General features: G+C 37.5%; 1 protein-coding gene across 1 annotated transcript in view; it reads right to left on the bottom strand.

The window, feature by feature from the left end:
• The window catches only part of LOC148004487 (uncharacterized), a 174,407-nt gene that overhangs the window by 136,503 nt on the left and 10,822 nt on the right, over positions 1-27,082 (bottom strand). Inside the window, exons 2-4 of the mRNA XM_087559636.1 lie at positions 22,729-22,839; positions 22,358-22,468; positions 6,513-6,695 (exon numbers count right to left, since the gene is read on the bottom strand). Of these exons, the coding sequence (XP_087415762.1) occupies positions 6,513-6,585 (73 nt within the window). The 5' untranslated portion in view covers positions 6,586-6,695; positions 22,358-22,468; positions 22,729-22,839. The remainder of the gene's footprint in view (positions 1-6,512; positions 6,696-22,357; positions 22,469-22,728; positions 22,840-27,082) is intronic.

A 27,082-nucleotide genomic window follows, 5' to 3' on the forward strand; every position in this document is an offset into this window, starting at 1 on the left:
GTAAAATGGCCATTTTTACTATATTAATCCTGCCAATCCATGAGCATGGGAGATCTTTCCATCTTCTGAGGTCTTCTTCAATTTCTTTCCTCAGTGTCTTGAAGTTCTTATTGTAGAGATCTTTTACTTGCTTGGTTAAAGTCACACCGAGGTACTTTATATTGTTTCGGTCTATTATGAAGGGTGTCGTTTCCCTAATTTCTTTCTCGGCTTGTTTCTCTTTTGTGTAGAGGAAGGCTACTGATTTATTTGAGTTAATTTCATACCCAGCCACTTTGCTGAAGTTGTCCATCAGCTTTAGTAGTTCTCTGGTGGAACTTTTGGGATCACTTAAATATACTATCATATCATCTGCAAATAGTGATATTTTGACTTCTTCTTTTCCGATCTGTATCCCCTTGACCTCCTTTTGTTTTCTGATTGCTCTGGCTAGAACTTCAAGAACCATATTGAATAAGTAGGGAGAGAGTGGGCAGCCTTGTCTAGTCCCTCATTTTAGTGGGATTGCTTCAAGTTTCTCTCCATTTAGTTTAATGTTAGCAACTGGTTTGCTGTATATGGCTTTTACTATGTTTAGGTATGGGCCTTCAATTCCTATTCTTTCCAGGACTTTTATCATGAAGGGGTGTTGAATTTTGTCAAATGCTTTCTCAGCATCTAATGAAATGATCATGTGGTTCTGTTCTTTCAGTTTGTTTATATAATGGATCACGTTGATGGTTTTCCGTATATTAAACCATCCCTGCATGCCTGGGATGAAGCCTACTTGATCATGGTGGATGATTGTTTTGATGTGCTCTTGGATTCGGTTTGCCAGAATTTTATTGAGTATTTTTGCATCGATATTCATAAGGGAAATTGGTATGAAGTTCTCTTTCTTTGTTGTGTCTCTGTGTGGTTTAGGTATAAGAGTAATTGTGGCTTCGTAGAAGGAATTCGGTAGTGCTCCATCTGTTTTAATTTTGTGGAATAGTTTGGATAATATTGGTATGAGGTCTTCTATGAAGGTTTGATAGATTTCTGCACTAAACCCGTCTGGACCTGGGCTCTTTTTGGTTGGGAGACCTTTAATGACTGCTTCTATTTCCTTAGGAGTTATGGGGTTGTTTAACTGGTTTATCTGTTCCTGATTTAACTTCGATACCTGGTATCTGTCTAGGAAATTGTCCATTTCCTGCAGATTTTCAAGTTTTGTTGAATATAGGTTTTTATAGTAAGATCTGATGATTTTTTGAATTTCCTCTGAATCTGTAGTTATGTCTCCCTTTTCATTTCTGATTTTGTTAATTTGGACGCACTCTCTGTGTCCTCTCGTTAGTCTGGCTAAGGGTTTATCTATCTTGTTGATTTTCTCAAAGAACCAACTTTTGGTTCTGTTGATTCTTTCTATGGTCCTTTTTGTTTCTACTTGGTTGATTTCAGCTCTGAGTTTGATTATTTCCTGCCTTCTGCTCCTCCTGGGTGTATTTGCTTCTTTTTGTTCTAGAGCTTTTAGGTGTGCTGTCAAGCTGCTGACATATGCTCTTTCCTGATTCTTTCTGCAGGCACTCAGCGCTATGAGTTTTCCTCTTAGCAAAGCTTTCATTGTGTCCCATAAGTTTGGGTATGTTGTATCTTTATTTTCATTAAATTCTAAAAAGTTTTTAATTTCTTTCTTTATTTCTTCCTTGACCAGGTTATCATTGAGTAGAGCATTGTTCAATTTCCACGTATATGTGGGCATTCTTCCCTTATTGTTATTGAAGACCAGTTTTAGGCCGTGGTGGTCCGATAGCACGCATGGGATTATTTCTATTTTTCTGTACCTGTTGAGGCCCGTTTTTTGACCAATTATATGGTCAATTTTGGAGAAAGTACCATGAGGAGCTGAGAAGAAGGTATATCCTTTTGCTTTAGGATAGAATGTTCTATAAATATCCGTTAAGTCCATTTGGCTCATGACTTCTCTTAGTCTGTCGACATCACTGTTTAATTTCTGTTTCCATGATCTGTCCATTGATGAGAGTGGTGTGTTGAAATCTCCCACTATTATTGTGTGAGGTGCAATGTGTGCTTTGAGCTTTAGTAAGGTTTCTTTTACGTATGTAGGATCCCTTGTATTTGGGGCATAGATATTTAGGATTGAGAGTTCATCTTGGTGGATTTTTTCTTTGATGAATATGAAGTGTCCTTCCTTATCTTTTTTGATGACTTTTAGTTGGAAATTGATTTTATTTGATATTAGAATGGCTACTCCGGCTTGCTTCTTCTGACCATTTGCTTGGAAAGTTGTTTTCCAGCCTTTCACTCTGAGGTAGTGTCTGTCTTTGTCTCTGAGGTGTGTTTCCTGTAGGCAGCAGAATGCAGGGTCCTCGTTGTGTATCCAGTTTGTTAATCTATGTCTTTTTATTGGGGAGTTGAGGCCATTGATGTTGAGAGATATTAAGGAATAGTGATTATTGCTTCCCGTTATTTTCATATTTGGATATGAGGTTATGTTTGTGTGCTTTCATTCTCTTTGTTTTGTTGCCAAGACGATTAGTTTCTTGCTTCTTCTAGGGTATAGCTTGCCTCCTTATGTTGGGCTTTACCATTTATTATCCTTTGTAGTGCTGGATTTGTGGAAAGATATTGTGTAAATTTGGTTTTGTCATGGAATATCTTGGTTTCTCCATCAATGTTGATTGAGAGTTTTGCTGGATACAGTAACCTGGGCTGGCATTTGTGTTCTCTTAGGTTCTGTATAACATCAGTCCAGGATCTTCTGGCCTTCATAGTTTCTGGCGAGAAGTCTGGTGTGATTCTGATAGGTCTCCGTTTATATGTTACTTGACCTTTTTCCCTTACTGCTTTTAATATTCTTTCTTTATTTTGTGCGTTTGGTGTTTTGACAATTATGTGACGGGAGGTGTTTCTTTTCTGGTCCAATCTATTTGGAGTTCTGTAGGCTTCTTGTATGTCTATGGGTATCTCTTTTTTTAGGTTAGGGAAGTTTTCTTCTATGATTTTGTTGAAGATATTTACTGGTCCTTTGAGCTGGGAGTCTTCACTCTCTTCTATACCTATTATCCTTAGGTTTGATCTTCTCATTGAGTCCTGGATTTCCTGTATGTTTTGGACCAGTAGTTTTTTCCGCTTTACATTATCTTTGACAGTTGAGTCAATGATTTCTATGGAATCTTCTTCTCCTGAGATTCTCTCTTCCATCTCTTGTATTCTGTTGGTGAGGCTTGTATCTACAGCTCCTTGTCTCTTCTTTTGGTTTTCTATATCCAGGGTTGTTTCCATGTGTTCTTTTTTGATTGCTTCTATTTCCATTTTTAATTCCTTCAACTGTTTGATTGTGTTTTCCTGGAATTCTTTCAGGGATTTTTGTGTCTCCTCTCTATGGGCTTCTACTTGTTTATTTATGTTTTCCTGGAATTCTTTCAGGGATTTTTGTGTCTCCTCTCTATGGGCTTCTACTTGTTTATTTATGTTTTCCTGGAATTCTTTCAGGGATTTTTGCGATTCTTTCAGGCATTTTTGCGATTCCTCTCTGTAGGCTTCTACTTGTTCTCTAAGGGAGTTCTTCACGTCTTTCTTGAAGTCCTCCAGCATCATGATCAAAAATGATTTTGGAACTAGATCTTGCTTTTCTGGTGTGTTTGGATATTCCATGTTTGTTTTGATGGGAGAATTGGGCTCCGATGGTGCCATGTAGTCTTGGTTTCTGTTGCTTGGGTTCCTGCGCTTGCCTCTCGCCATCAGATTATCTCTAGTGTTACTTTGTTCTGCTATTTCTGACAGTGGCTAGACTGTCCTATAAGCCTGTGTGTCAGGAGTGCTGTAGACCTGTTTTCCTCTCTTTCAGTCAGTTATGGGGACAGAGTGTTCTGCTTTCCGGCGTGTGGTTTTTCCTCTCTACAGGTCTTCAGCTGTTCCTGTGGGCCTGTGTCTTGAGTTCACCAGGCAGCTTTCTTGCAGCAGAAAAGTTGGTCCTACCTGTGGTCCCAAGGCTCAAGTTCGCTCGTGGTGTGCTGCCTACGGGCTCTCTGCAGCGGCAGCAACCAGGAAGACCTGTGCCGCCGTTTCCGGGAGCTTCAGTGCACCAGGGTTCCAGATGGTCTTTGGCTTTTTCCTCTGGCGTCCGACATGTGTGTGCAGAGAGCAGTCTCTTCTGGTTTCCCAGGCTTGTCTGCCTCTCTGAAGGTTCAGCTCTCCCTCCCACGGGATTTGGGTGCAGAGAACTGTTTATCCAGTCTGTTTCCTTCTGGTTCTGGTGGTGTCTCAGGCACAGGGGTCCTGCCGCTCCTGGGCCCTCCCCCACGGGAGCCCAGAGGCCTTATACAGTTTCCTCTTGGGCCAGGGATGTGGGCAGGGTTGAGCAGTGTTGGTGGTCTCTTCCGCTCTGCAGCCTCAGGAGTGCCCACCTGACCAGGCGGTTGTGTCTCTCTCTCACAGGGTCTGGGGGCAGAGAGCTGCTGCGGGCCGGGTTCCGCGGGTGTGGGGCTTCCGGTAAACACAGAACGTGCCCGGTTCTACTGGAATTCTGCTTCCATGTGTCCCAAGCTCACCAGGCAGCTTTCTTGCAGCAGAAAAGTTGGTCTTACCTGTGGTCCTGGGGCTCAAGTTCGCTCGTGGGGTGCTGCCCACGGGCTCTCTGCAGCGGCAGCAACCAGGAAGACCAGAAATTCATCTTTATGTTGTTACAATATTTAATGTCTTAAACTCAAATTGAATATGCTATTCAAAGAAAAATTTAGTGCTTCTCACCTGATATTATCATAAACTTTTCAATCCTAGTATTGTTTTGTAAGACCACTGACTTACATTCAACACATATACAGTTCCAAAGGAAATACATAAATTCTTATCTTCCTTTATCTACAACCCAAGAAAATCAGATGTTCTGTCCACTGGATGGATATTCACAGAGTAATTAAAACAAATACAGTTCTTCTTAGAACTACAAAGCAATATAAGATTTCTTAGCCATTACTGTCCTGTCCACAACCAAAATATTTAACACTGTATACAGACTACTCTTGTCTCCACATCTACTAACTTTAAGCCATTAATAGTTGGTGAACCAGTGATTAACTCCTTATTGTTCAGAGGTAACACGTGATTCACCTGGTTAAATTTGTAAGGGTTCAAAAATATTGACAATCATAATACTTTAAACTATTTAGTGTTGTATACCATCACAACTACAGAAAAAGCCCATACTGTTCTCATGTCCATTAACAAAAATGTTGAAAATTAGCTATCTCCTTGGGATATATAAAATAAAATTCAAATTTAAGAGACAACATTTTGAAGATTTTTCTTTTGGACATGTGTACTCAATTGATTTGAATTCATTAGTGATGTGCATCACACCTGAGAACTCTGCATCCAGCACTAGCAGGTCATTTTTAATGCATTCAAAATGTCACTTGTTTAACACCCCATATGAAATTACACATATCCATGGTATTCATGTATCTCACTTCATTCACCCATGAAATTATTAAGTTGGTAAAAAAGAATAGAGACCTTAGAATAAAAAAAATCCTTTTGGAAATAGAAAATATTTTCACGTGCACCCATATCTTAATTAGCAAGGACTTTCTCTTTCATTTGAACATTACTTTCGAAAGACAATTTAAACTAGAAATTTTAAGATCAGCTTTAGCTCTTATCGTGCTTTGTAAATGGGCAATGATTACTGCCTCAGGGTTTTTGCTAACACAGTAAGAATATGTCTTACAGCTTTAAATCAACATATGTCATAAAGCCTTCTCTGTGTCAAGTCAAGAAGACTTGACTCCCCAGCACCTGCTTCACCACTCCTAGATCCTTCTTTACCATTTCTGTTACATATAAAGCTCATTTGTCTAGCACACCTCTCATCACCCTGCTTGATCTGGTCAAATCGTCTGCAGAAGGTTAAATGATTGTTACCTGAAGACACCTCAATAACCTTAAATGCAAACTGTTTGCTCAGAAATATCAAATCTTTTTTTTTGATTTCCATTTGTTTTTCTTTCTTTTATTTACTGTTTGTCTGTTTTCTCTTTTGGGAAGAGGTTGTTGAAGAGCAGATAAAAGGGACAGGGAGATGAGTGGGATTGTGTTTCATGATGTGAAATTCACAAAGAATCAATAAAAAGTTAAAGAAAAAAAAGAGAAAAGGAAAGGGAAGGGAAGTGAAGGGAAGGGGAGGGGAGGGGAATATGGAGTGCCAGGCATAGCCTGTCAAGAAATATCAAATCTTTAAAAATATGATCCTTGATCCAGTATCTATAGTACAGTTTACTAAGGCTGTTGTTACCAAACTGATTGGAGAAAAAGGCCATAAAAAAGTTTCACTTCAAATTCCTATCCTCACCTATTTCCAATCGAAAACTTTAAAACAAAATCAAATGTTATTCAATAAAAAAGTAGGCTAAAGTAAAAAAACCCTATCTTTCCTATTCAATAACAAGTGTGATTTCTTCATAAAGTAGTAGATATTAAGTGTATTTAAGTGTATTCATCTTCTCAGTAACAGGAGTCACGTACAGTACCTCTCTGGGCATCAACGTTGGCATCATGTTTGTTCTTGCTATTTGGATTTAAGATTTGAGACAGACTTCTCATGCTACTTTTCTGAATTCCAGGTCTCTCATTTGCAGAAGCATACAGATCCTGTCTTACTTTTCCATTCTTGCTATCAACAAATTCATTCTGATTTTTCACATTTAGTCCACCTGCAAAATGCAAAACTCATGTTATAGGGAACACTGAGTATATTCAAGAAACCAAAATCATTTACAAACAAATAATAAGTCAATTTTCATAAAAGTTTCACATAGTAGAACATTACAGAAAAGAAACTAAACATGACAAAAGTTTATATAGGATTGTGAAAAAGAAAACACTCTAGTATTTATTTGCTCACCTTTGCAAATGACAAAAAGTGTCACAACTGAATACAGAAAAATTAGCTTCATAGTAACGATCTGGCACCCAGTGATAGAGCCTGGTAATCTGTATAACCAGGTCCTGCAAGGAACCTCTAGCTTGACCATTTATACTGTCTCTTGTCACTCCTCTGGAATCCAGGTGGTGTGACTACCTTGGTGATGACAGCGAGGTTGATAAACACTATCACATGTCAAAGAAAGAATACAATCCCTCACCTTAGTTTCTTGTTTCTGTAATGTCCTCTATAATTGGTCATAATTTAGTTTATGTCACATCTTTAAAATCCCTTTTGTCCATGTTGTGTAGACTAAAATTCCAGGAACTAAATATTTCAGAATTAACAAATCAAAAGATTTGATGACAAGATTTGATCTGCTCCTTTACAATCATAATTTCTTATTGTTAAGGAAATTTAATATTGTGATTAAATAGTATGATAGTCTGTACTCCTTAGACCAATATTCTATGAACATTATCAACCATCAAATACCACCACCACCAGAAACAACAACAATGGCATCAACATTTCTTAAATCATTAAAGTAAAATACTTATTTCCATAGAAAATATATAAGTATCATACAAAAAGAGATGTGAACAAACTAAAGCATATCCATGTATCATTGTTGAAATGAAGGCAATTAGATGTTATAAAATCCAGGCAAAGTATAGAATATTTGACCCCAATATGAGTATATGGATAGTCGTAAGTTTAATAAATACCAAATATGCAGTAAGAAAGCCTGAAAAGGTAACATACATTTGCATAGATGTATACATTATGTAAATTTTATATAACAATGATATAATAAAAAATAATGTAACTATTATATCTAGCAAAATGTCAGTATTCACTGTAGTTCCCTACCTGATAATATATCTCACATACAATAAATATTTTGTCCTATATTCTAACAGATCTTTCCATTTTATGCACATTCTAGTCTCTTAACAGCCTTCATTGCCTGGTCTTCTAACTTACAGCTCCAATTAAATATTAGGTTTACTATTTTTAAAATGATATATAATATGTTATAAAATAAATGAATGCATATATGTTATAACATTGCATGTAAATGTTATAACATTATAACATATAAAACTTAATATGTTATAAAAAGATAAAAGAATCATTAAAGCATATAAAAAGAGAAATAGTGATAGAGATAGAGATCAGGATGAAGTAGATAAATATAGATTTATTATGGATATGGACATGGACTTGAATATAGACCTAGGTTTAGATACAGATATAAATATATATATAGATATAGATATAGATATAGATATAGATATAGATATAGATATAGATAGATGTATCTAGAAGTAATTGAGGACATGAGAAAAATGTTAAGTGCCAGAAGTAAAATTACATATTAAATGCCATTCAGAAGACATGTGTTTGTTAAAATTTTATATTAGGATATAGAAGAAAGGCACCTTTTGGGTTTGAGTAAAAGAGAGATAGAAAGCAAGCATATGACATGCTTTAAGAGAATTTGAGAAAGGAAAAGACTGATATATAGTCATCACTTTTGACATTTGTTTCCAAACCCATACTAGTTGCTCCCAAGAAACAACTCAGATAGCTAAAAGATGATGAGACTTCATTTTGGCACTAGCAAATCAGAAAAATTTGAAGCCCAGAGGGCCAGTAGAATAAATGGAAACTCTCATTCTCAGGAGGTACAAGTTTGGGGGACCCTGTAGAATGTACCAGAGACCTAGGAGGTGAGAGACTAAACTCCCAAAAGTGGAGAGAGGGAAATTGTAGAGTTGACCTACAATAGAAAGAGAAGGCATCAAGTGGAGGGATGGGGTTGCCATCCCACTGTCAAAAACTCTGACCCAGAATTGTCCCTGTATAAAAGAACTGCAGGGACAAAAATGGAGAAGTGACTGAGGGAAAGGAGGTCAGTGAGAGGACCAAAGTCAGCTCCAGCTGAAGGGGAGGCTCCAGGGCCTGACACTATTAATGATGCTATGGTGTGCTTATAGACAGGAGCCTAGCATGTCTGCCCTCTGAGAGATCCAAGAAGCAGCTGACTGAGACAGGAGATACTTACACCCAACCAATGGACAGAAGCCCCAGACCCCTGTAGTTGAATGAGGGAAAGGCTGGAAGAATCTGTGGATAAGGGTGACCCCATAGGAAGACCAGCAATCTCAACTAACCTGGACCCCTGATATTTCTCAGACACTGAGCCACCAGCCAGGATGTGTGTGTGTGTGTGTGTGTGTGTGTGTGTGTGTGTGTGTGTGTGTTATGTGAAACCCCCAACACATATAGAGCAGAGGACTGTCTGGTCAGGCCTCAGTGTTAGATGTGAGACCCCAAGGATAGGAAGTCTTGGTAGCATGAATGGGGGTTGGAAACATCCTCTTGGAGATTGGGGAGGAAGAACCAATGAGAAACTATCTGAGAGACTGTAGAAATGGTTCAAGATAACTTTTTAAATAAAAAGAAAATAAAAGTGTATTGACTTCCATTTTATTTGAACTTTGTAATCAGTTCTGAATGACTTAACATCAATGAAATTAAAATAGACTTTATTATCAGAGACATAACAAACATTACTGCAAAAGATGACAGACTTTCAAAGATAAAATGGTTTTAACAAGGCAAGTTCTTTCATTTAATTTAACGCATTTAGTGAAAACTCCATGATTCAAACTTGTGGTTCTGGAATTCACAGTACTGTAAGAGTGGAATCTTCCAGACAAATAAAAGAATTAAGACTGACTTAGGGTTAACAGATTTCATGTAGATGTAGAGGTTCACCTGATATCCCAGCATACCTGGAACAGACACAGAGCAAACAAGGTAGCCAACACAGGACACAGTAGAGAGATAGTGTGGGTGAATAAGTTACAGCATAAACCCGGAAAGCTTCCAGTATCAACTTCTACCTTCCAGACACACAAGTACAGGTGCATGCACAAAAATGAAAAAACTGGTGACAGTTCCTTCAAGGAGTTGAGAGTTTTCTTAGTTTGGTAGATCTAGAGGAAATTCAAGAAAGATCAGGTCTGAATATCTCAAATAATGAAAGAAGACATGACTTGAAAATATAAAATAGGACAATTTCAAGATATTAAAATTTTAATAAGTGAAATCTAATATAATTTCAAGTATAGAAAGTATTACACAAGACATACTGCTTTTTGTTCTTTGCATCATTGCCATTGGTATTTCCACACATTCTGTCTTACTCCCCTCATATGTCTCTACCCCTCTCCTATTCCATTACATTACCTGGCTTAACTTCTGGGATCAACAATTATCATTGTTACATTACCCATACTCTCTTTCATTAAACTCACTCTTCTGCTTTCAAGTCTCAAATGGACCTTAATGTAAGCTCTGACCTTACCTCTATGAATTTAAAAGAACATCAGAGACATGTCTTTCTTACAACCTTTCACTTAGGGCTTTCTTTTTCTATATTCTCCTCCAATATGCAACTCTTATTTCCCATTCTAATAACCTGAGGACATTTTTTTCAATTTGAATAAATTATATCAAAGGAAACAACAAATTCCCATATATATGCATGTATATGTATGTGTGTACATATATGTTTATGTATATATGTTGCATATATATATATATATATATATATATAGAGAGAGAGAGAGAGAGAGAGAGAGAGAGAGAGATTTTCCTCTAATGTACTTGATCTGTTGTTAACTCAGATGAAATCTTGTAATGGTCTGAGATTCGCAATCAGGATATTGTAGTTAAAAATCATTCTCCACTACTTTGAAGTGCTTAAATGCTCTTACATGTCCTAACCACAAAATATTCAGTTCAAATTGTTTCTAACTCTCTTGCATGTTTTAATTTCCTCAATGGTTTAACTTTACAATAGAACTACATATGCTTATTAATCTCAATGCCTTACTTCTGAATAAAACACAAGGTGTCTACAAAATTAACTACGACACTGAAGAAAGAAATTGAAGACAGAAGAAAATGCATATATCATGCATATTTTCCAGTTGCTAAATAATTTGTCTGTAAATTCTTAAAAATAAAATATAATTTACTCAATTAAACAACATTCAATGCTCAAGATCTTTGCTCATTTTAAGAGAGTTTTAAAATGTTTACTCATAATGTTTATAGAGCAAACATTATGAGAAACCTGGCAGTTTGGACTGAAAGTAATTAGCTCCTTTATAGCAAGCAATCTGTTGGTTTATTGAGGTGTAAGCCACAAAATATGAAAAACTTAAGATATATCTCTATCTTGGCCTCTGTCTCTGTCTTTCTCTCTATCTCTCTGTCTCTCTGTCTCTCTGTCTCTCTGTCTCTCTCTCTCTTTGTGTGTGTGTATTGAAAAATTATCAGAATAATAAATTTGTAATTAAAGGAAAAACTTGAAGAGATTATAACAGGTGAACAAGATTGTTTTCATCAGACATGGTTTCTTGCCTGAATACCTCAGTGCCAATAGTCTGTGTACTTAGTGGTCAAGGAAGTTTCAGAGGCAAACTTTTCAACAGATTAGATTCATATTACTCAGTGTTAAAACTCAGTGGTGAAATCTTATTTTTGAAGATATCAATCCTATTTGTTGCAGGACATTAAGAAATAAATAATGAACTGAAAAGGAAATTCACTCTCTGATATCCAGGTCATACTACTGAGAAGTACAATGTAGGCTTATGAGGACGTATGTAATGCTACACAATACTAACCACTGTATGCTACCATGATGACCTGCAAGGCATGATGTGTTCATTGACATAATTCGACAAGTCTGTTTTGGGTGATAAAACAAAAAAACCGAAATATTGTTACTCAGTATAATTGAATCAAAAAGCTAAGGCAGAAATCAGTTCAATTATATAAACGTGGTTAAAATCTATCATTGTGTAAGTCACAGACTAAAGGGAAGAACAATAATGTTGATTTGTTAAGTCAAAACTCTGAATGCCTTAATGTAGATCAGACACATACATCAAACTTACATTACCATGCACAATGAACCATTTCAGAAGAGAATGCAGAAAGAATATTAGATCTGGAGGATGTGAGTAGTGCAAAGTGTTCTCCAGGCATAGCACAGCTGATATACCTAAGAGTTCATAGCCTATGAGAAACCTGGCAGTTTGGACTGAAAGAAAGTAATTAGCTCCTTTATAGCAAGCAATCTGTTGGTTTATTGAGGTGTAAGCCACAAAATATGAAAAACTTAAGATATATCTCTATCTTGGCCTCTGTCTCTGTCTTTCTCTCTATCTCTCTATCTCTCTGTCTCTCTGTCTCTCTGTCTCTCTCTATTCTGTTTTGAAGTTTACTTAAATACCATGTATAAATTATTCGTCTATAACTTCTTCAGCAATATTTTAAGATGTGAGTGTGTATAAAATATCCTTGTTGATATTACTACAAGTGTAAAACCAGAAAAAATAATTGGAATTATTTCTTTCTAAAGATAATAAAAATGCTCTATATTCTCAGAAAATCCAATCCAATATTTGTAGCCAGTCCTGTCCATAGAAATGATTGGGTTTTCCATCAGTTGGTCGTTTGTATATATGAACAAATTTTGAAATGCATTATCTGGTTTTCACAGCTCAAGCAATAACTAGACTTTCCTGAACTTTTATGACAGCCCCCTCAAGATCCATGGTGCTAATCAGTGAACAACATTTTCCAAGGTCAACCATGTTAAGAAGAGTACTTTTGACCTTTCTTCACAAAATATTTATGGGTGAATAGAAGCCTGTACATTTGACCATGCAATAACCGTTTTTATTCAATTCATAAGATATTCTTAAGTTATTTATTCACATTGTTCCTAGGCAGAGCACATATTTTGAATTTAGTGAGAAAGTTTTCAATAACCAAAAATTCTCACTTTAAACAGTCTCCTCTTTTGTACTTTTGAAAGAAGCTAACTGCCAAACCAAACAACCCAATCAAAAACTGGAGTATAGAACTAAACAGAGAATTCACAGCAGAGGAATCTCAAATGGTCAAGAAGCACTTAAAGAAATGTTCAAAGTCCTTAGTAATCAAAATGACACTGAGATCCACCTTACACAAACAGAAGGGCTAAGAACAAAAACTCAGGTGATAGCACATGTTGGCAAATGTGGAAAAGAATGAACACTCCTCCATTGCTGTTGGAGTTGCAAACTGGTACAACCACTCTGTAATTCAATCAGAAGATTCCTCAGAGAATTGAAATAGATCTACCTGAGGATCTAGCAATACCACTTTTGGGAATATAACCAAAAGATACCCCACCATGCCACAGGGGTGTGTGTTCTATTATGTTCATAGCAGCCTTATTTATTAGAGCCAGAACCTGGATACAACCCAAATGACCCACAACGGAAAAATGGATACAAAAAGTGTGCTTCATTTATACAATGAAATATTATTCAGCTATTAACAACAAGAACATCATGAGTTTTGCAGGTAAGTGAATGGAACTAGAAAATATCATTCTGAGTGAGTTAACTCAGACCCCAAAGGACATGCATGATATGTACTCACTGATAAGTGGATATTAGCCAAAAAAGTGTACAATACCTAGGACACAATCCACAGAATTCAAGAAGGTTAACCTGCTGAAGGGCCCAAGTGAGGATATCTCAATCCCACTTGGGAGGGAGAAAGCAGACACAGGGAGCACAGGGAGGAAAAAAACATGGGTGAGAAAGGGGACAGGGAGAGGAAAAGGAGAATATGATTATATATTGTTCATGGAAAACTTGCCTGAATCCCTGAGGGCCAGCAGAAAGAATGGAAACAGTCAACTACAGGAGGTAGGAGGTAGGGAGTGGGGATGGCATAGAATGCACCAAAGACCTGGGAGTTCAGAGACTCTCAGGACTCAAAGGGCAGGACCTTAGATAAAATGTTCTGCCTTGCGGAGAGGAAACTTGTAGAATCCACCTCCAGTAGAAAGACAGGACATCAAGTGTTGTCATCCCACAGTCAAAAACTCTGACTCAGAATTGTTCTTCAAGCTATCCTACAGATCCATAGTGATAAACACAGCATGGTATTGGTACAGAGAGGCAAGTAGATCGATGGAATAGAACTGAAGGCCCATAATGAAGCCACACACCTATGGTCACTTGATCTTTGACAAAAAAAAGCTAAAACTATCCAGTGGGAAAATGACAGTGGTTCAATTGTCTGCATGTAGAAGAATGCAAATTAAGGCATTCTTATCTCCTTGTACAAAGTTCAAATCGAAGTGGACCCATGACCTCCACATAAATCCAGATATGCTGAATCTAATAGAAGAGAAAGTAGGGGAAAGCCTTGAATACTTGAGCACAGGGAAAAACTTCCTGAACAGAATCTCAATAGCTTATGCTTTTAGAGCAATAATTGACAAATCTGACCTCATAAAATTGAAAAGCTCCTGTAAAGTAAAGGACACTGTCAGTAAGACAAAACGGCAACCCACAGATTGAGAAAAGATATTTATCAACCCTATATCCATTTGAGGGTTATTATCCAAAATATACAAAGAACTCAAGAATGTTGAATCCAGAGAACCAAATATCCCTATTAAAACCTGGTGTACAGAGCTAAATAGAGAATTCTCAATCAAGAAATCTCAAGTGACTGAGAAGCACTTAAAGAAATGCTCAGCATCCTTTGGCATTAGAGAAATGCAAATCAAAATGACCCTGAGATTCTACTTCACACCAGTCAGAATGGTTAAGATCAAAAATGCAAGTGACAGAAGGTGTTGCCTGGTCTGGCTTCAGTGAAAGAAAAAGCACCTAACCCTAAAGAGACTTAAGGCCTCAGGCATGGAGGAGGACAAGTAGGGTGGAGGGGATGGTAGTGACATTCTCTTGGAGACAGGAGAGAAAGAATGGGATGAGGGTAGACATGGAGGGGACAATGACTGGACGGTAAAAAAAGATTAAATAGTAATAAAATTATTATTATTATTATTAATAATAATAAATGTCACTATTTTAAGTCTTTTCATTATATAAGTTTATATTTTTAAAGTCATAATAAACCATGTTGAAATTCCCTGCAATAAACTGACTTCAAGGCTGTCCAGAAACCTCTTTCAGATTAAATACATTGTTACATTTATGCCCAGGATACCATAAAAATTTGAATTTACTGTATCAATTTTTTTTATCATTTAGTGTGCCAGGACCACTAGTTCAATAATAATAGAGTGTTTATCCAAATCTAGCATCAGGTGAACAAAGTCTCTCTGACTACATTCTTTTAGCATTATTATCAGCTGCTCAAGACTAAAACACTCATTAATCTGTGTTTATCTCTTTAGGACAGTTCTTCCTAATGTCTATTATTAAAGAAACAACAACAGCAGAAAATATTCCCAAACAATAACCTCCACTACACACAAAATTACTTCAGTTTCAGATGGGTTTTCTGTATTCATCAGATTTTTTTTTACTAATCTGAAAAAAATGCCATTGAATCTGGAGTCTGATATCTCATGTGTAATGGTGTCAGTAATATACTCACTCAACCAGAGAGAAAGGAGCTTTGCATGTACCAGGCAATTTTTGTCTTTCTCTAATTTTATTACATCTGATTCTCAACCTTTTAATGATTTCACATGCAAGCAAAGTGATTTATTCTGCCATTGTTATGATAAATCCCCTCTAAGGAAACTTGTACAAAAAGGGGTTTATTTGGATTCACATTTTAAAGCTTTACCATCCATCCATATAAGGAAATTATGATGACAAAGCGTGAGGATGCTGGGAATACTATACAAAACAAGTCAATAGTGTGATTCCTAAATTTCAGTTCTCAACTTCTTTTTATTCCTTTCAGAGGTATAGGTCATAGAATAGGTCTCATTATTTCAAGTAACACAATCTAGAAACTCCATGAGAGACAGTACCAGAAGCTTGTAACACACATTATTTCAGAGGCATTCAAGTTCCCATTCAGTGTTAAAAATCACAAATAGTCTTCTTTCCGTAGCTAATGCTCTCTAGAAATATTGTCACAGATATAATCCCAAGTGTGTCTGAATAATCTGCTGACTCCAAAGAAGTTGAAAAAATAATATTTAGACCACATATTCACAGGAGAATGAAATATTAAAAACAATTCTTTCCATACATGGTATGCATTCATTGATAAGTGTCTATTAGCCCAAATGCTTGAATTACCCTAGATGCCTAGAACAAATGAAACTCAAGACGGATGATCAAAATGTGAATGTTTCACGCCTTCTTTAAAAGGAGAATAAGAATACCCTTGGCAGGGAAGAGAGAGGCAAAGATTAAAACAGAGACTGAAGGAACACCCATTCAGAGCCTGCCCCACATGTGGCCCATACATATACAGCCACCCAATTAGACAAGATGGATGAAGCAAAGAAGTGCAGACCGACAGGAGCCGGATGTAGATCGCTCCTGAGAGACACAGCCAGAATACAGCAAATACAGAGGCGAATGCCAGCAGCAAACCACTGAACTGAGAATAGAACCCCCGTTGAAGGAATCAGAGAAAGAACTGGAAGAGCTTGAAGGGGCTTGAGACCCTATATGTACAACAATGCCAAGCAACCAGAGCTTCCAGGGACTAAGCCACTACCTAAAGACTATACATGGACTGACCCTGGACTCTGACCACATAGGTAGCAATGAACATCTTAGTAATAGCACCAGTGGAAGGGGAAGCCCTGGGTCCTGCTAAGACTGAACCCCCAGTGAACTAGACTGTTGGGGGGAGGGCGGCAATGGGGGGAGGGTTGGGAGGGAAATACCCATAAGGAAGGGGAGGGGGGAGGGGGGAGGGGGGAGGTGGATTTTTGCCCGGAAACCGGGAAAGGGAATAACACTCGAAATGTATATAAGAAATACTCAAGTTAATAAAAAAAATTCAAATGGTACTAAGCAATGAGTTAGCCAGGAAAAATTGAAGAGAGAATTAAATGCAATACAGAAAAAAATCTATTATTTTAAATGTCATTTTTTCATTAAATGAATTTTATTTTATATCATCTGAAAATGCCAGTACCAGTAATTTTAGAATCACATTTAAAGATCTAATTATTAAGGGGAAAGATCAACTGATCAACAAGATGATATTTCAAAGACATTCATTCCATCTAATGATACATAACCAAAAATTATTAACCTATGTTACAACCCACATGTCCCAGAACAATTTGCAGGTTCTAAACGAGTGATTACTTATAAATAACCTATGAAAATTTACAGGCAACTGTCACTCCAGACATCATTTTCTGAGGCACAACAGTAATTGTGAGAGATCACACTGAATCAAAAACATATGTAAACATATATTTTAAAGCCTTTACTTCTGACCCAAGATATCCTCATTTTCACAAGAGGATGGAAAGAGGAGAGTGTTTAGGTGGGTAAGGAGGAGAGAATTTGACATGTGAAGGCTAACAGTGAGGACTAAGGTGGCAGGTTTATCTCTGGAGCCAATATTCCAGGATGGAAGTGAAATATACATGCCCAGTTCATGTAAATATTTTTTTTGTGAAAATAGCTAAAATTAATTCTATGTCGAAAGGACACAATGCCAGGAAGTTTAGATTAGACCATTGGGAATAAAGAGATAATTTTAATGAGAATAAAAAAAGCTATATATTTTGGTAAAGATAGGAAATCTACACCATAATTTATTAGAACCAATTAACAGTAGGGCAGTTCTTTGTATAAGCGACTGAGATTTGACCAATGAAAATAGATAATTATGTACTTTATACAGAAAACCAATAAGTGATGCTAACAACAGTTTTGCACATTGCGTTCATTCCATTTTAAGAGTATCTGTGAAATCTTCCAGGCCTAGAAGTTATGGAAGTCTGCAAAGGCAACCAGTACTTGAAAAATGTCATTTTACAGAAGCAATGTGGGTTTTCCTAGGGTGTTAACAAAAGAATCCGTTGTTTTTATCAGGAGAAACCACATGACTGCACCCTTAAATTATGCTAAGTTTTGGCAGCACATGTTTATAAAGGTAAAGAAAGTCTGAAATGAAGGTATGCTACAGATTTTCTGGTTGCTGAACATGTGGATCCTGAACTCTAAGATTACCCCACACAAGAGCTACGCTGCTCAACTGAGATTCTGTTAAGTTTGCACTTCTTCACCTTCAAGAGGGTTAGATGAAGGGAAAGAAGATGAATTGCACACAAAATCATGTCTTTTAAGGGTGGGGCTAGAACTGCGAGAAGCTGAGGCAGTGAAAATGGACAAAATACATTGCAAAATATTCTCATAGGACAAATAAAAATGAGGAAAAACTTTGAAAAGAGAATAAAAAAAACTCTGCTGGGAAAAGATAAAAAGAGGCATGAAAATATGTTCAAAATAAAATAATACAAATAAATATTAAAATAACTAAGCAGATCATACAGCGGGATATCTGGAACCTGAAAGACTTTAAGGCCTCCAAGCTCTAGGTGTACCTGGTCCTAATATTGACACCTTGTGTAATGAAAAGACAATAAATATTGAAAGAAATGAAAAGGACTTATAGTTCACTAATAAATTTTAAATTAATTTCTAGGAAATTGGCAACGTAAAAAATCAAGGCGTTCAGGAATTTAACCTCAACTATGAATTGGAAGCTCTATTTATTCCCTACACATTGAGGCAAGGCAGAATGATAAAGTGTCTGTTTGAAGAGACAGTTCTGCTGAAGATAATGAAAAAGTTTATTGCAATAGAGTGTCAATGGCAGTATTTTGATAAGACAGGTGTACATAAAATGAAGCAACTTGGAAATAAACATTTCTTTTCAGATAAACAGAAAAAAAAAAAAAGAGTTGGACGTCCAAAAGGTGCTCTTAGTTAGGGTTGGTTAATGATGCCGATGTGAAACACCATGACCAAAAGAAACTTGAGGAGGAAAGGGTTTGTTTGGCTTATATATCCTGAGTCATAGTCCACTGAGGGAAGTCAAGGCAGGATCTCATGAGCTTGGAGGCAGGGGCTGATGCAGAAGTCATGGAGGGGTGCTGCTTGCTGGCTTGCTCCTCGTGGCTTGCTCGGCCTGATTTCTTGTAGAACAGAGGGCCAGGGGTATCCCCATCCAAAAAGGGCTGGGCCCTCCTACATAAATCACTAATTTAAGAAAATACCCTCGAGCTGGGCACTGATGGCACACGCCTTTAATCCCTGTGCTTGAGAGACAGAGGCAGGTGGATCTCTGTGACTTTGAGTCCAGCCTGGTCTATAGAATGAGTTCTAGGACAGACAGGGCTACACAGAGAAGCCCTGTTTTGAAAAGCAAAACCCAAACCAAACCAAACAAAACCAAGCCACCACCACCACTAGCAACAAGAACAAAGAAAATGCCCTTCATGTTTGTCAGCCTACAACTTAATCATACTGAGGAAATTTCTCAGTTGAGGCTCCTTCCTCTCAGATGACTCTAGCTTATGTAAAGTTCACATGAAACGAATCAGCTCAAGGGTCAAACAATGTATGTGCTGGCTAAATGCCTGCCAATTTGACACACAGCTAGAGTTATTTGAAAGGAGGGAATGCCCACTGAGAAAATGCCCCCATAAGGTCTGGCGGTTAGTCATTTTCTTGATTGGTGATTGAAGGGGGAGGGCCCAGCCCATTGTGCCATCCCTGGACTGGTGGTTCTGGGTTCGATGGGAAAGCAGGTTGAGCAGGCCACGAGGAGTGAGCCAGTAAGAATACCTCCCAACCCCCACAGCCTCTGAGTCAGCTCCCGTCTCTCAGTTCCCGCCATGGTGGAGGTCCTGTCCCAGCTTTCTTCAGTGATAGACTGCAATGTGGAAGCATAGGCCAAATAAACCCTTTCCTCCCCCCCCCCAAAAAAAAAATTCTTTCCACCATGACAAGTAGCAGAATGCAATGACACAATATCTTTTCCTTTTCCTCAAGGGACAAGGTCTATGTAAAAAAACATTGAGTGATTCATCTACACAAGGTCACTAAAATTTATACTTTGTTTTCTACTAATTATATTTCTTAGAGGATCCCAAATAATGCTTGTATGTTTAAATGTGATCTCTAATTTTGTACAAGAGTCGGTTTTGCAGCAAAATAAAAATAGTTCTGTTTTTATTTGATATGATAATCAAAAAAATCAAATGATGAGGGCTTATTGCAATTATTGATAGCTTAGAACTTAAAGTTCTGTACAGATATCTAGGTATTATCACTGAATTATATACAGTACCTTACTCCAATTTGTCTATTTCCAGAAAGACTGGTCTGGAAATAGCTATTCTAATTCAGTAATATACAAAATAATTAGAAGCCAGTCTGTCAACATAGTTAACTATTAGAAAATCCTGTGAATTCATGTTATCATCTACTGTGTCTAATTAGCTTGTCTGGAGAGGCTGAACCCCACTAACATCTACCTGAGGAAGGTCATGTGGACCTTGGCAAACTTCCAAGTTCAACTTCCTCTTTTCTAATAACCAGTTCTGCAAGTACATGAGATTCCTGGGATCCCTTTCTATACAAATGAGAAATTCACTGTACTTTAATCTCTAGCCAATGATTTTAAATTCTCACTGACATCTCCTTCCTGCTATTTTATAAAATACAAGGAAGAGACCTTCTCCCCTCTCCCCACATTACCAGCTGTACTGGAATCCTACAGAACTCAACCATCCATTGGGGAATCCACTTCTTCCTTCCAGCATGGTAGGATTCACCATATGGTCACCCTGAAAGGGAGAAAACTGAGAATATGTAACTACTGTTGTCCCAAAAATAGATACCACAGCTAGGACCAGGAAGTAGGACCATAGCTCAGTTATATATATATTTAAGTACTGTGGCTGGTACACTTATGGATAGAGATGTGGTGAAAACCCCAGACTCCAGGGGGCCTTGCATTGTTCTTTGCCATCATCCCTAAAGCTCAAGATCCATACTCTGAAGTTAGGCAGTCTTATCTATTTGGCCCTAAGAATATTTTCACTTGGATTTGGCATCAGCCTAATGATTGAAGCCTCTACACTCTGAGGGCAGGCAGTATATCTCCTTCTTATTTTATTTCCAGTCAGATCCATCCTGTGCATTCAGAAATGTTGAAACTACATCTGATGTCTTCTGAACAGAGCACTCTTTCAAGTTGGCAGTATGTCCTAAATTACTCTTGGTAGTCTACATGGGCATTGGCAAAGAATCCCTATCTAATTTATCTTGAAACAAGTTAGAAACAAAAAAGTAAAGCACTGGCCTTTGAATATCATCTAGGTTGCTCACTGAAAGAGTTAAAATCTATAGACAGATTTCATGTTTTCAAACTCAGTGGATTCTCCTAAAGCTGAAAGGCTGAAGGAAGGATCCCATTGGAGAAGGAGACCTCCTTTCTTTTCTATCATGGGTAACTTTTCATCATTAAAAAAACAATACAATACAATACAATACAATACAATACAATACAATACAATGCAATGCAATACAATGCAAGACAAAACATACAAGAGAGAGAAATATGTGCCCTTTTAAAAACTCTTGGAATAAAACTCACCAAAACACAGACTTCATTGTTTTGGTATGAAATCCGTCACATAACAGCATGCATGCAAACTTTTAATATTTCCAGTCATGATGTATGTCTCAATGACTATAATTACCTTCCTTCAATGAGAAATTAATTATTTGAATAGCTTCTCTCACCTAAAGGCAAGACAAAATTACCATTCCCCATTTTAGCTTCAATCTGATAAGGTATAGGACACTTTAAAACAAGACTGTCAGTCACTGATGCATCCTCTAAGCCAGGAAAGCCTGAGAATCAGATCTCTAAAACACTGAACTATCTTATATTTTATAGCACTCCCTCAATTAATATGAGCAATCAAATACATATACACCCCTGTAAAACAATAAGAAACCTTGGAAGGAATGATACACAATCTTTTCGGCATTACCTGTCCCTATTTCCCTTGCCCAACAACTAGCTTTCCGAGTATAAAGTTAGATGAATAGTCACCCTTACCCATATCCCCCTATTCTACCTCCCTTCTCCAAAGAGGGAGAGAGTGGTCCTCATTTCTCCTTTACCCGGCCTTCAAAATCCTGCCAAAAAGGATAAAAGGCAACTAACTCCTTAGTCTGCAAACTAAAATCCTCCACCATACAACTGTAAGGTCCAAAACGAACCTCTTCTGGGACCCCTTGAATGAGGCTCACAGAAGAAGAGATAGATGCAAAAGCAAGAGGAGCTTCATTGTTCCAATATGCTGAGATTGCTCTATTTCAGGAGAACCCCAAACAGAATCTCACAAGGAGTTATATACCTTTGATAGAGGCAGATTTCAAACAATAAGGGCAGAATTTGAACAATGGTAACTAGGCAGGGTACTATGGGTGGGGCGAAGCGACCTTCAAACTGACTCATGGTAGGTAGAGCATCCAGGACTTTTCGGGGGGGGTCAGTTGAGGGGTCACAGGTGGTTTTGTCAGACGGTTGGCTTACAGTTGTCTCAGGAACTAAGCTGGCTCTTGTCTTGGAAAGGAGTAGTCTTTTGTGCTTAGAGGTTTGTCATAGAAATTTCCCACTGGCCTCAGATTGACCCCAACTTCGGTTCTGTTGCAAAAGAAGAACACTAATTAACACTCCAGTAAACTTTGCCTCCCCCTCCATTCCCTACTGATACAGAAGAATAGCTCCAGTAGTTTCCATTTAATATTAACACGACATGAAATAAAACACTTAACTAGTACACGTACCAAGCCACAGGTTTAAAAATTATCAGACAGGCAGTAAATAAAGATGGCATTCATGAACCCTGAATGAAATCACCCCTTCAGAGTCAAATTGCCATGATAAAGAAATCCCAAATTTACCAAGATATTTGCTGCTGCTCCTTGCCTGGTTCAATTGTTTTACAATGGAAGGCTCTTTTCTGGAGCAAATATCTTCTACAGATCAGATGAAATCAGCACCAAGTGATGTCCCTGAAAGATTTGATCAATTATTTGGCTAAGCAGACTTCTCCACCAGACCACAACAGACAACATTGCCAGCATATTACTAGAATCATCCTACCGTCTTTCTCAAAAGACACTGCCTCTTCCTACTCCACCAAAAGTCAGGGAAGGACTTATATGATTTTATACTTAGTATTAAACAAGCTTACAATGGTTTCTCAAAAATCACTCACACTTTACTATTAGCTTAATAAGATTTCCTGGACAAATTGATAACCATTACTCTAATAAGAGGTGGGAAATTTGTTTTTTGACCTCCCTTTGAGGCAATGGCTTGCCTCCCATTTCTTTCCAAAAAGGCCAGTCACCAAGACCCCCATCTTAATATTTTCCAGTGGAGAAAAGAAGAGAGCCACATAATAATATACTAGTCCTCTCATTAGAAACCCTATTATCCAAATCAAACCAGTGCCCCGAAACACCCAACACCCCAATATATAGAACTATATGCTACCCATTTAGGTCTAGAAGAAATTTATAGACCCTTTAAATTTTTTAGCAGTGCATATCCTGGTAATTTTCTGCCCTGTTAATCAAAATCCTTTGCCAAATTCGCTTTCCACATTGCTAGTACAGGTATCCACCCTTTTACATGAAAGAAGAAATCTCCTCTAGATCAAGGATGTCAGGTCTCAACACCCTGTCATATTTAATGTCTGAAGGAAATGCAATTGCTGAGGAGAACAACTCTATAGGAATATTCACGGACTATTTCAAACAAGCAGATCAATTATATTCACTCACTCACGTATATAAAGGGATTTCATATATGCTACCCCTCATACCTCTCATATATTTTCAGAAGAAAATAAAATCATTTTCTTGTCCATGCCCCATTAAAACCCCAACCTCATAAATTATGGACATTAACCTCTGAGGTCTCAAATCCAGTGATTTATGGCATATTGATTTCACCCACATTCAATGGTTTAACAGATAAAAATAAATCTGGGCTACCACTGACAAATACTCACATTTTATTTGGGCTATAGCCTAAAGCAGGGAAAACTGGAAAAAGGTTAATTCACCATATGCTGTCTACCTATGCTATTGGGGGCATGCAACAGAAAGAGTTGAAAGTGGCCCCCTTCACAATATAATACTGTAAAGTCCCATAACACAGAACTTCCTCACAAACTCCAGTGCCAAGGGATAATAGAAAGAACACATCAAATATTAAATGGCCAACTTATAAAACAAAAAAACAAATGCCTGGTTCCTATTATTCAGTAGATGATGGCTCTAATTACTCTAAATATATTTTAACATCTAAAAAAGCTTCAAAACCATATTATCTCCCTCTATTGGCACACACACCAAGAATAACTTCCCCTTAATAGTGTGACAGCTCCATCCTTTGGGATTTTAGAAGGTACCAGACACCTTCCTTACAACTGAAGGGAGTTTTGTTGTGTCATTCCACAGGATCACCCTAAGACTATTTTGGTCCCTTTGAGGAAGGTCCAACAAAACCCCAACAAGCAGGAAGATGGTATTCCCTTTCAGTGCAGATCAATAATGAAAAAGGAAACAGATGACAAACCCAATGAGAAAAAATTCTAGAAAGACGTCTAGGACCTTGTGGCTTCTGCCCAAGCCATGTTCCCTAAAGAGGCTTCCCTTTCCTGTATTCTTATGGTAATCTTTGTCATCCTTTATTCTAACTCTTTGAATGCCCAGGCTCTTCCTAATAATCCCAATAACCACGACTTGAGATTTTTGCTACAGAGAAATATACTGGAAATGCCAAAATCATAAGAACACAGGACTGACCACTTTATTTAAAGTGTGCCAGACAGGCCATTTTCTTTGCACCCACTCCAATTCCTCTCAGTGCTTCACCAGTGCTTCCCTCTCCTGGCAGATATTGCCTGCTGTTTCCATTAACATCTTACTTCATGAACCCTCTGGGTCCCTAACCATATAGAAACTTGAAAAAGAAACTGTTTTTCACCTCCCCCTTCCTCTTTGCAGTGCAGGGCTCAATACAAAATCATTCCCACCAGAGAGACTGAAAGCTACTAGGACACAACTCCATTATAAATAAAGCAAAAATAGAGATGTAGAAATCCTGTTAATTGAGGTCAAAGTCTACCAAGTCAGTGTAACTTCTATGAGATTGGCACAAAATGGAGGACAAGTTTTACCAGCAGGACTTTCCCTTCTTTGACGTCTGCAAAACCTGACTCACAACACACTATACCTGAGATAGGTCATCTAACTTTTAACCAACCTCCAAGTTCAACTTCCTCTTTCCAGACAATTTGCCCAGCAAGTACCAGAGATTCCTGGAATACCTTCCCAAACAAATGAGGTATTCATAGTACTGTAAACTCTATCCATTGATTTTATAACCACAGTAAAAATTCTTTTCCACTTTCCAAAGTTCAAACATAGCCCTTGGTCACCCCAAATAATGTGTATGCATGAAAACCCATCATGAATAACGGAATGAACATATATATTAAGGCCAACCAAGAGAGCTGTTTCACTAAAATGCTAAGTGAAGGCCTCTCCCCACTGGCAAAGACATCTGTCTAGAACAGGATCCTAAAGACCCTACCACACATTCTAGAATAAGGTTTTTCCTTCTAGACTGGGATGTAGTGGTGTGTGGATATCATGAGGGAGGATACAAAAGAGATAAAATCATAGCTGCATTTTTGTAAAGTGCAAAAATTGCTTATAGCAAAGGAGTAAATACCATCCACCTGTAGTGATAGGAAATCACTCTTCCATTATGGTTACCAGCTATCTTCTCCAGGAGCTCATCTTCTGTGTGGAGTCAGCTGTGCATGTAATATTCTATCAACCTCTAACTTTGATATTTCTGTATTTTGTTGAATTGCAATTTGATTAATAACTCATACCCAAGTCCATTTTTTCTCATTTTAACCCATTCAAGTGATTTAGTAAGACACTGAGAATACAAGAAAAAATCAAACAGGTGAAGATTGCTACAAGATTTATGAAGCTCGATGAGGCTATGGAACTTGTAAGAGCATTACAGCCTTTTTGCTTTCTCCAACTGCCATTTCAAGAAATACATATAAAATTATAATAGATTTAGAGAATTGTTTTTATGCTGTTTCTTTTCATCCTGGTGATTGTGAAAAATTTTCCTTTAATGAGCTTGCTTATAATTTTGGAAAGCCCATGAAGTGATATTGAAAAGTTTTTCCACAAAGAATCACCTATGGTCCTACATTATGTAAAAATTTTGTTGCTGCTTCAATACAAGAAGTTAGGACTATGAGTCTTTCAGTATATATTACTCACTATATAGACATTTTATTATCTGATCCCTCCAAAAGAGTTTTACTACAAGACTTTGATCTTACAGCTAACTTTAAATTTTTAAAGTAGTTTTTGCTCAGAAAACATTCAAAGACAATATCCTTTTCAAAATTCGGTACAACAGTTATATCCTAAATAAATTGTGGCACAGAAAATTCAAGATAGTTTACTTTAAAATATTTTTAAAAGCTTCTAAGATATGTTAATTGGTTAAGACCTCACCTTAACTTAATACAGGAGGACTTAAGTCATTGTGTGATACCCTCAAGGAGGATTCAAATCCTAATTCCCCTAGACAATTAATTGATGAGGGAGGAATAGCTTTACAGAAAATAGAGAAAGCTATGTGTCAACAACAGCTACATGTATTATATAGACTATGATCAATTATTGGTTGTTTGTACCCTCAGTAGAACTTTGGCAAAAAAGACCATTAATATGGATTCAATTTTCCTCTCAATTAAGAGGTTTTTTTTCCATCTTTATTAACTTGAGTATTTCTTATTAACATTTCGATTGTTATTCCCCTTACTGGATTCCAGACCAACATACCCCTAAGTCCACTCCCTCCCCTCCAATATGGGTGTTCCCCTTCCCATCCTCCCCACATTACCACCCTACCCCCAACAATCACTTTCACTGGGGGTTCAGTCTTGGCAGGACCAAGGGCTTCCCCTTCCACTAGTGCTCTTACTAAGCTATTCATTGCTACCTATGAGGTTGGAGCCCAGGGTCAGTCCATGTATAGTCTTTGGGTAGTGGCTTACTCCCTAGAAGCTCTGGTTAGTCGTCATTGTTGTTCATATGGGGTCTCAAGCCCCTTCAAGCTGTTTCAGTCCTTTGTAAGATTCCTTCAATGGTGATCCCATTCTCAGTTCAGTGATTTGCTGCTGGCATTCGACTATGTATTTGC

The sequence above is a fragment of the Rattus norvegicus genome, chromosome 7 (genome assembly GCF_021556685.1).
Source record: "Rattus norvegicus strain SHRSP/BbbUtx chromosome 7, alternate assembly SHRSP_T2T, whole genome shotgun sequence".
In the NCBI taxonomy this organism is placed as follows: Eukaryota; Metazoa; Chordata; class Mammalia; order Rodentia; family Muridae; genus Rattus; species Rattus norvegicus.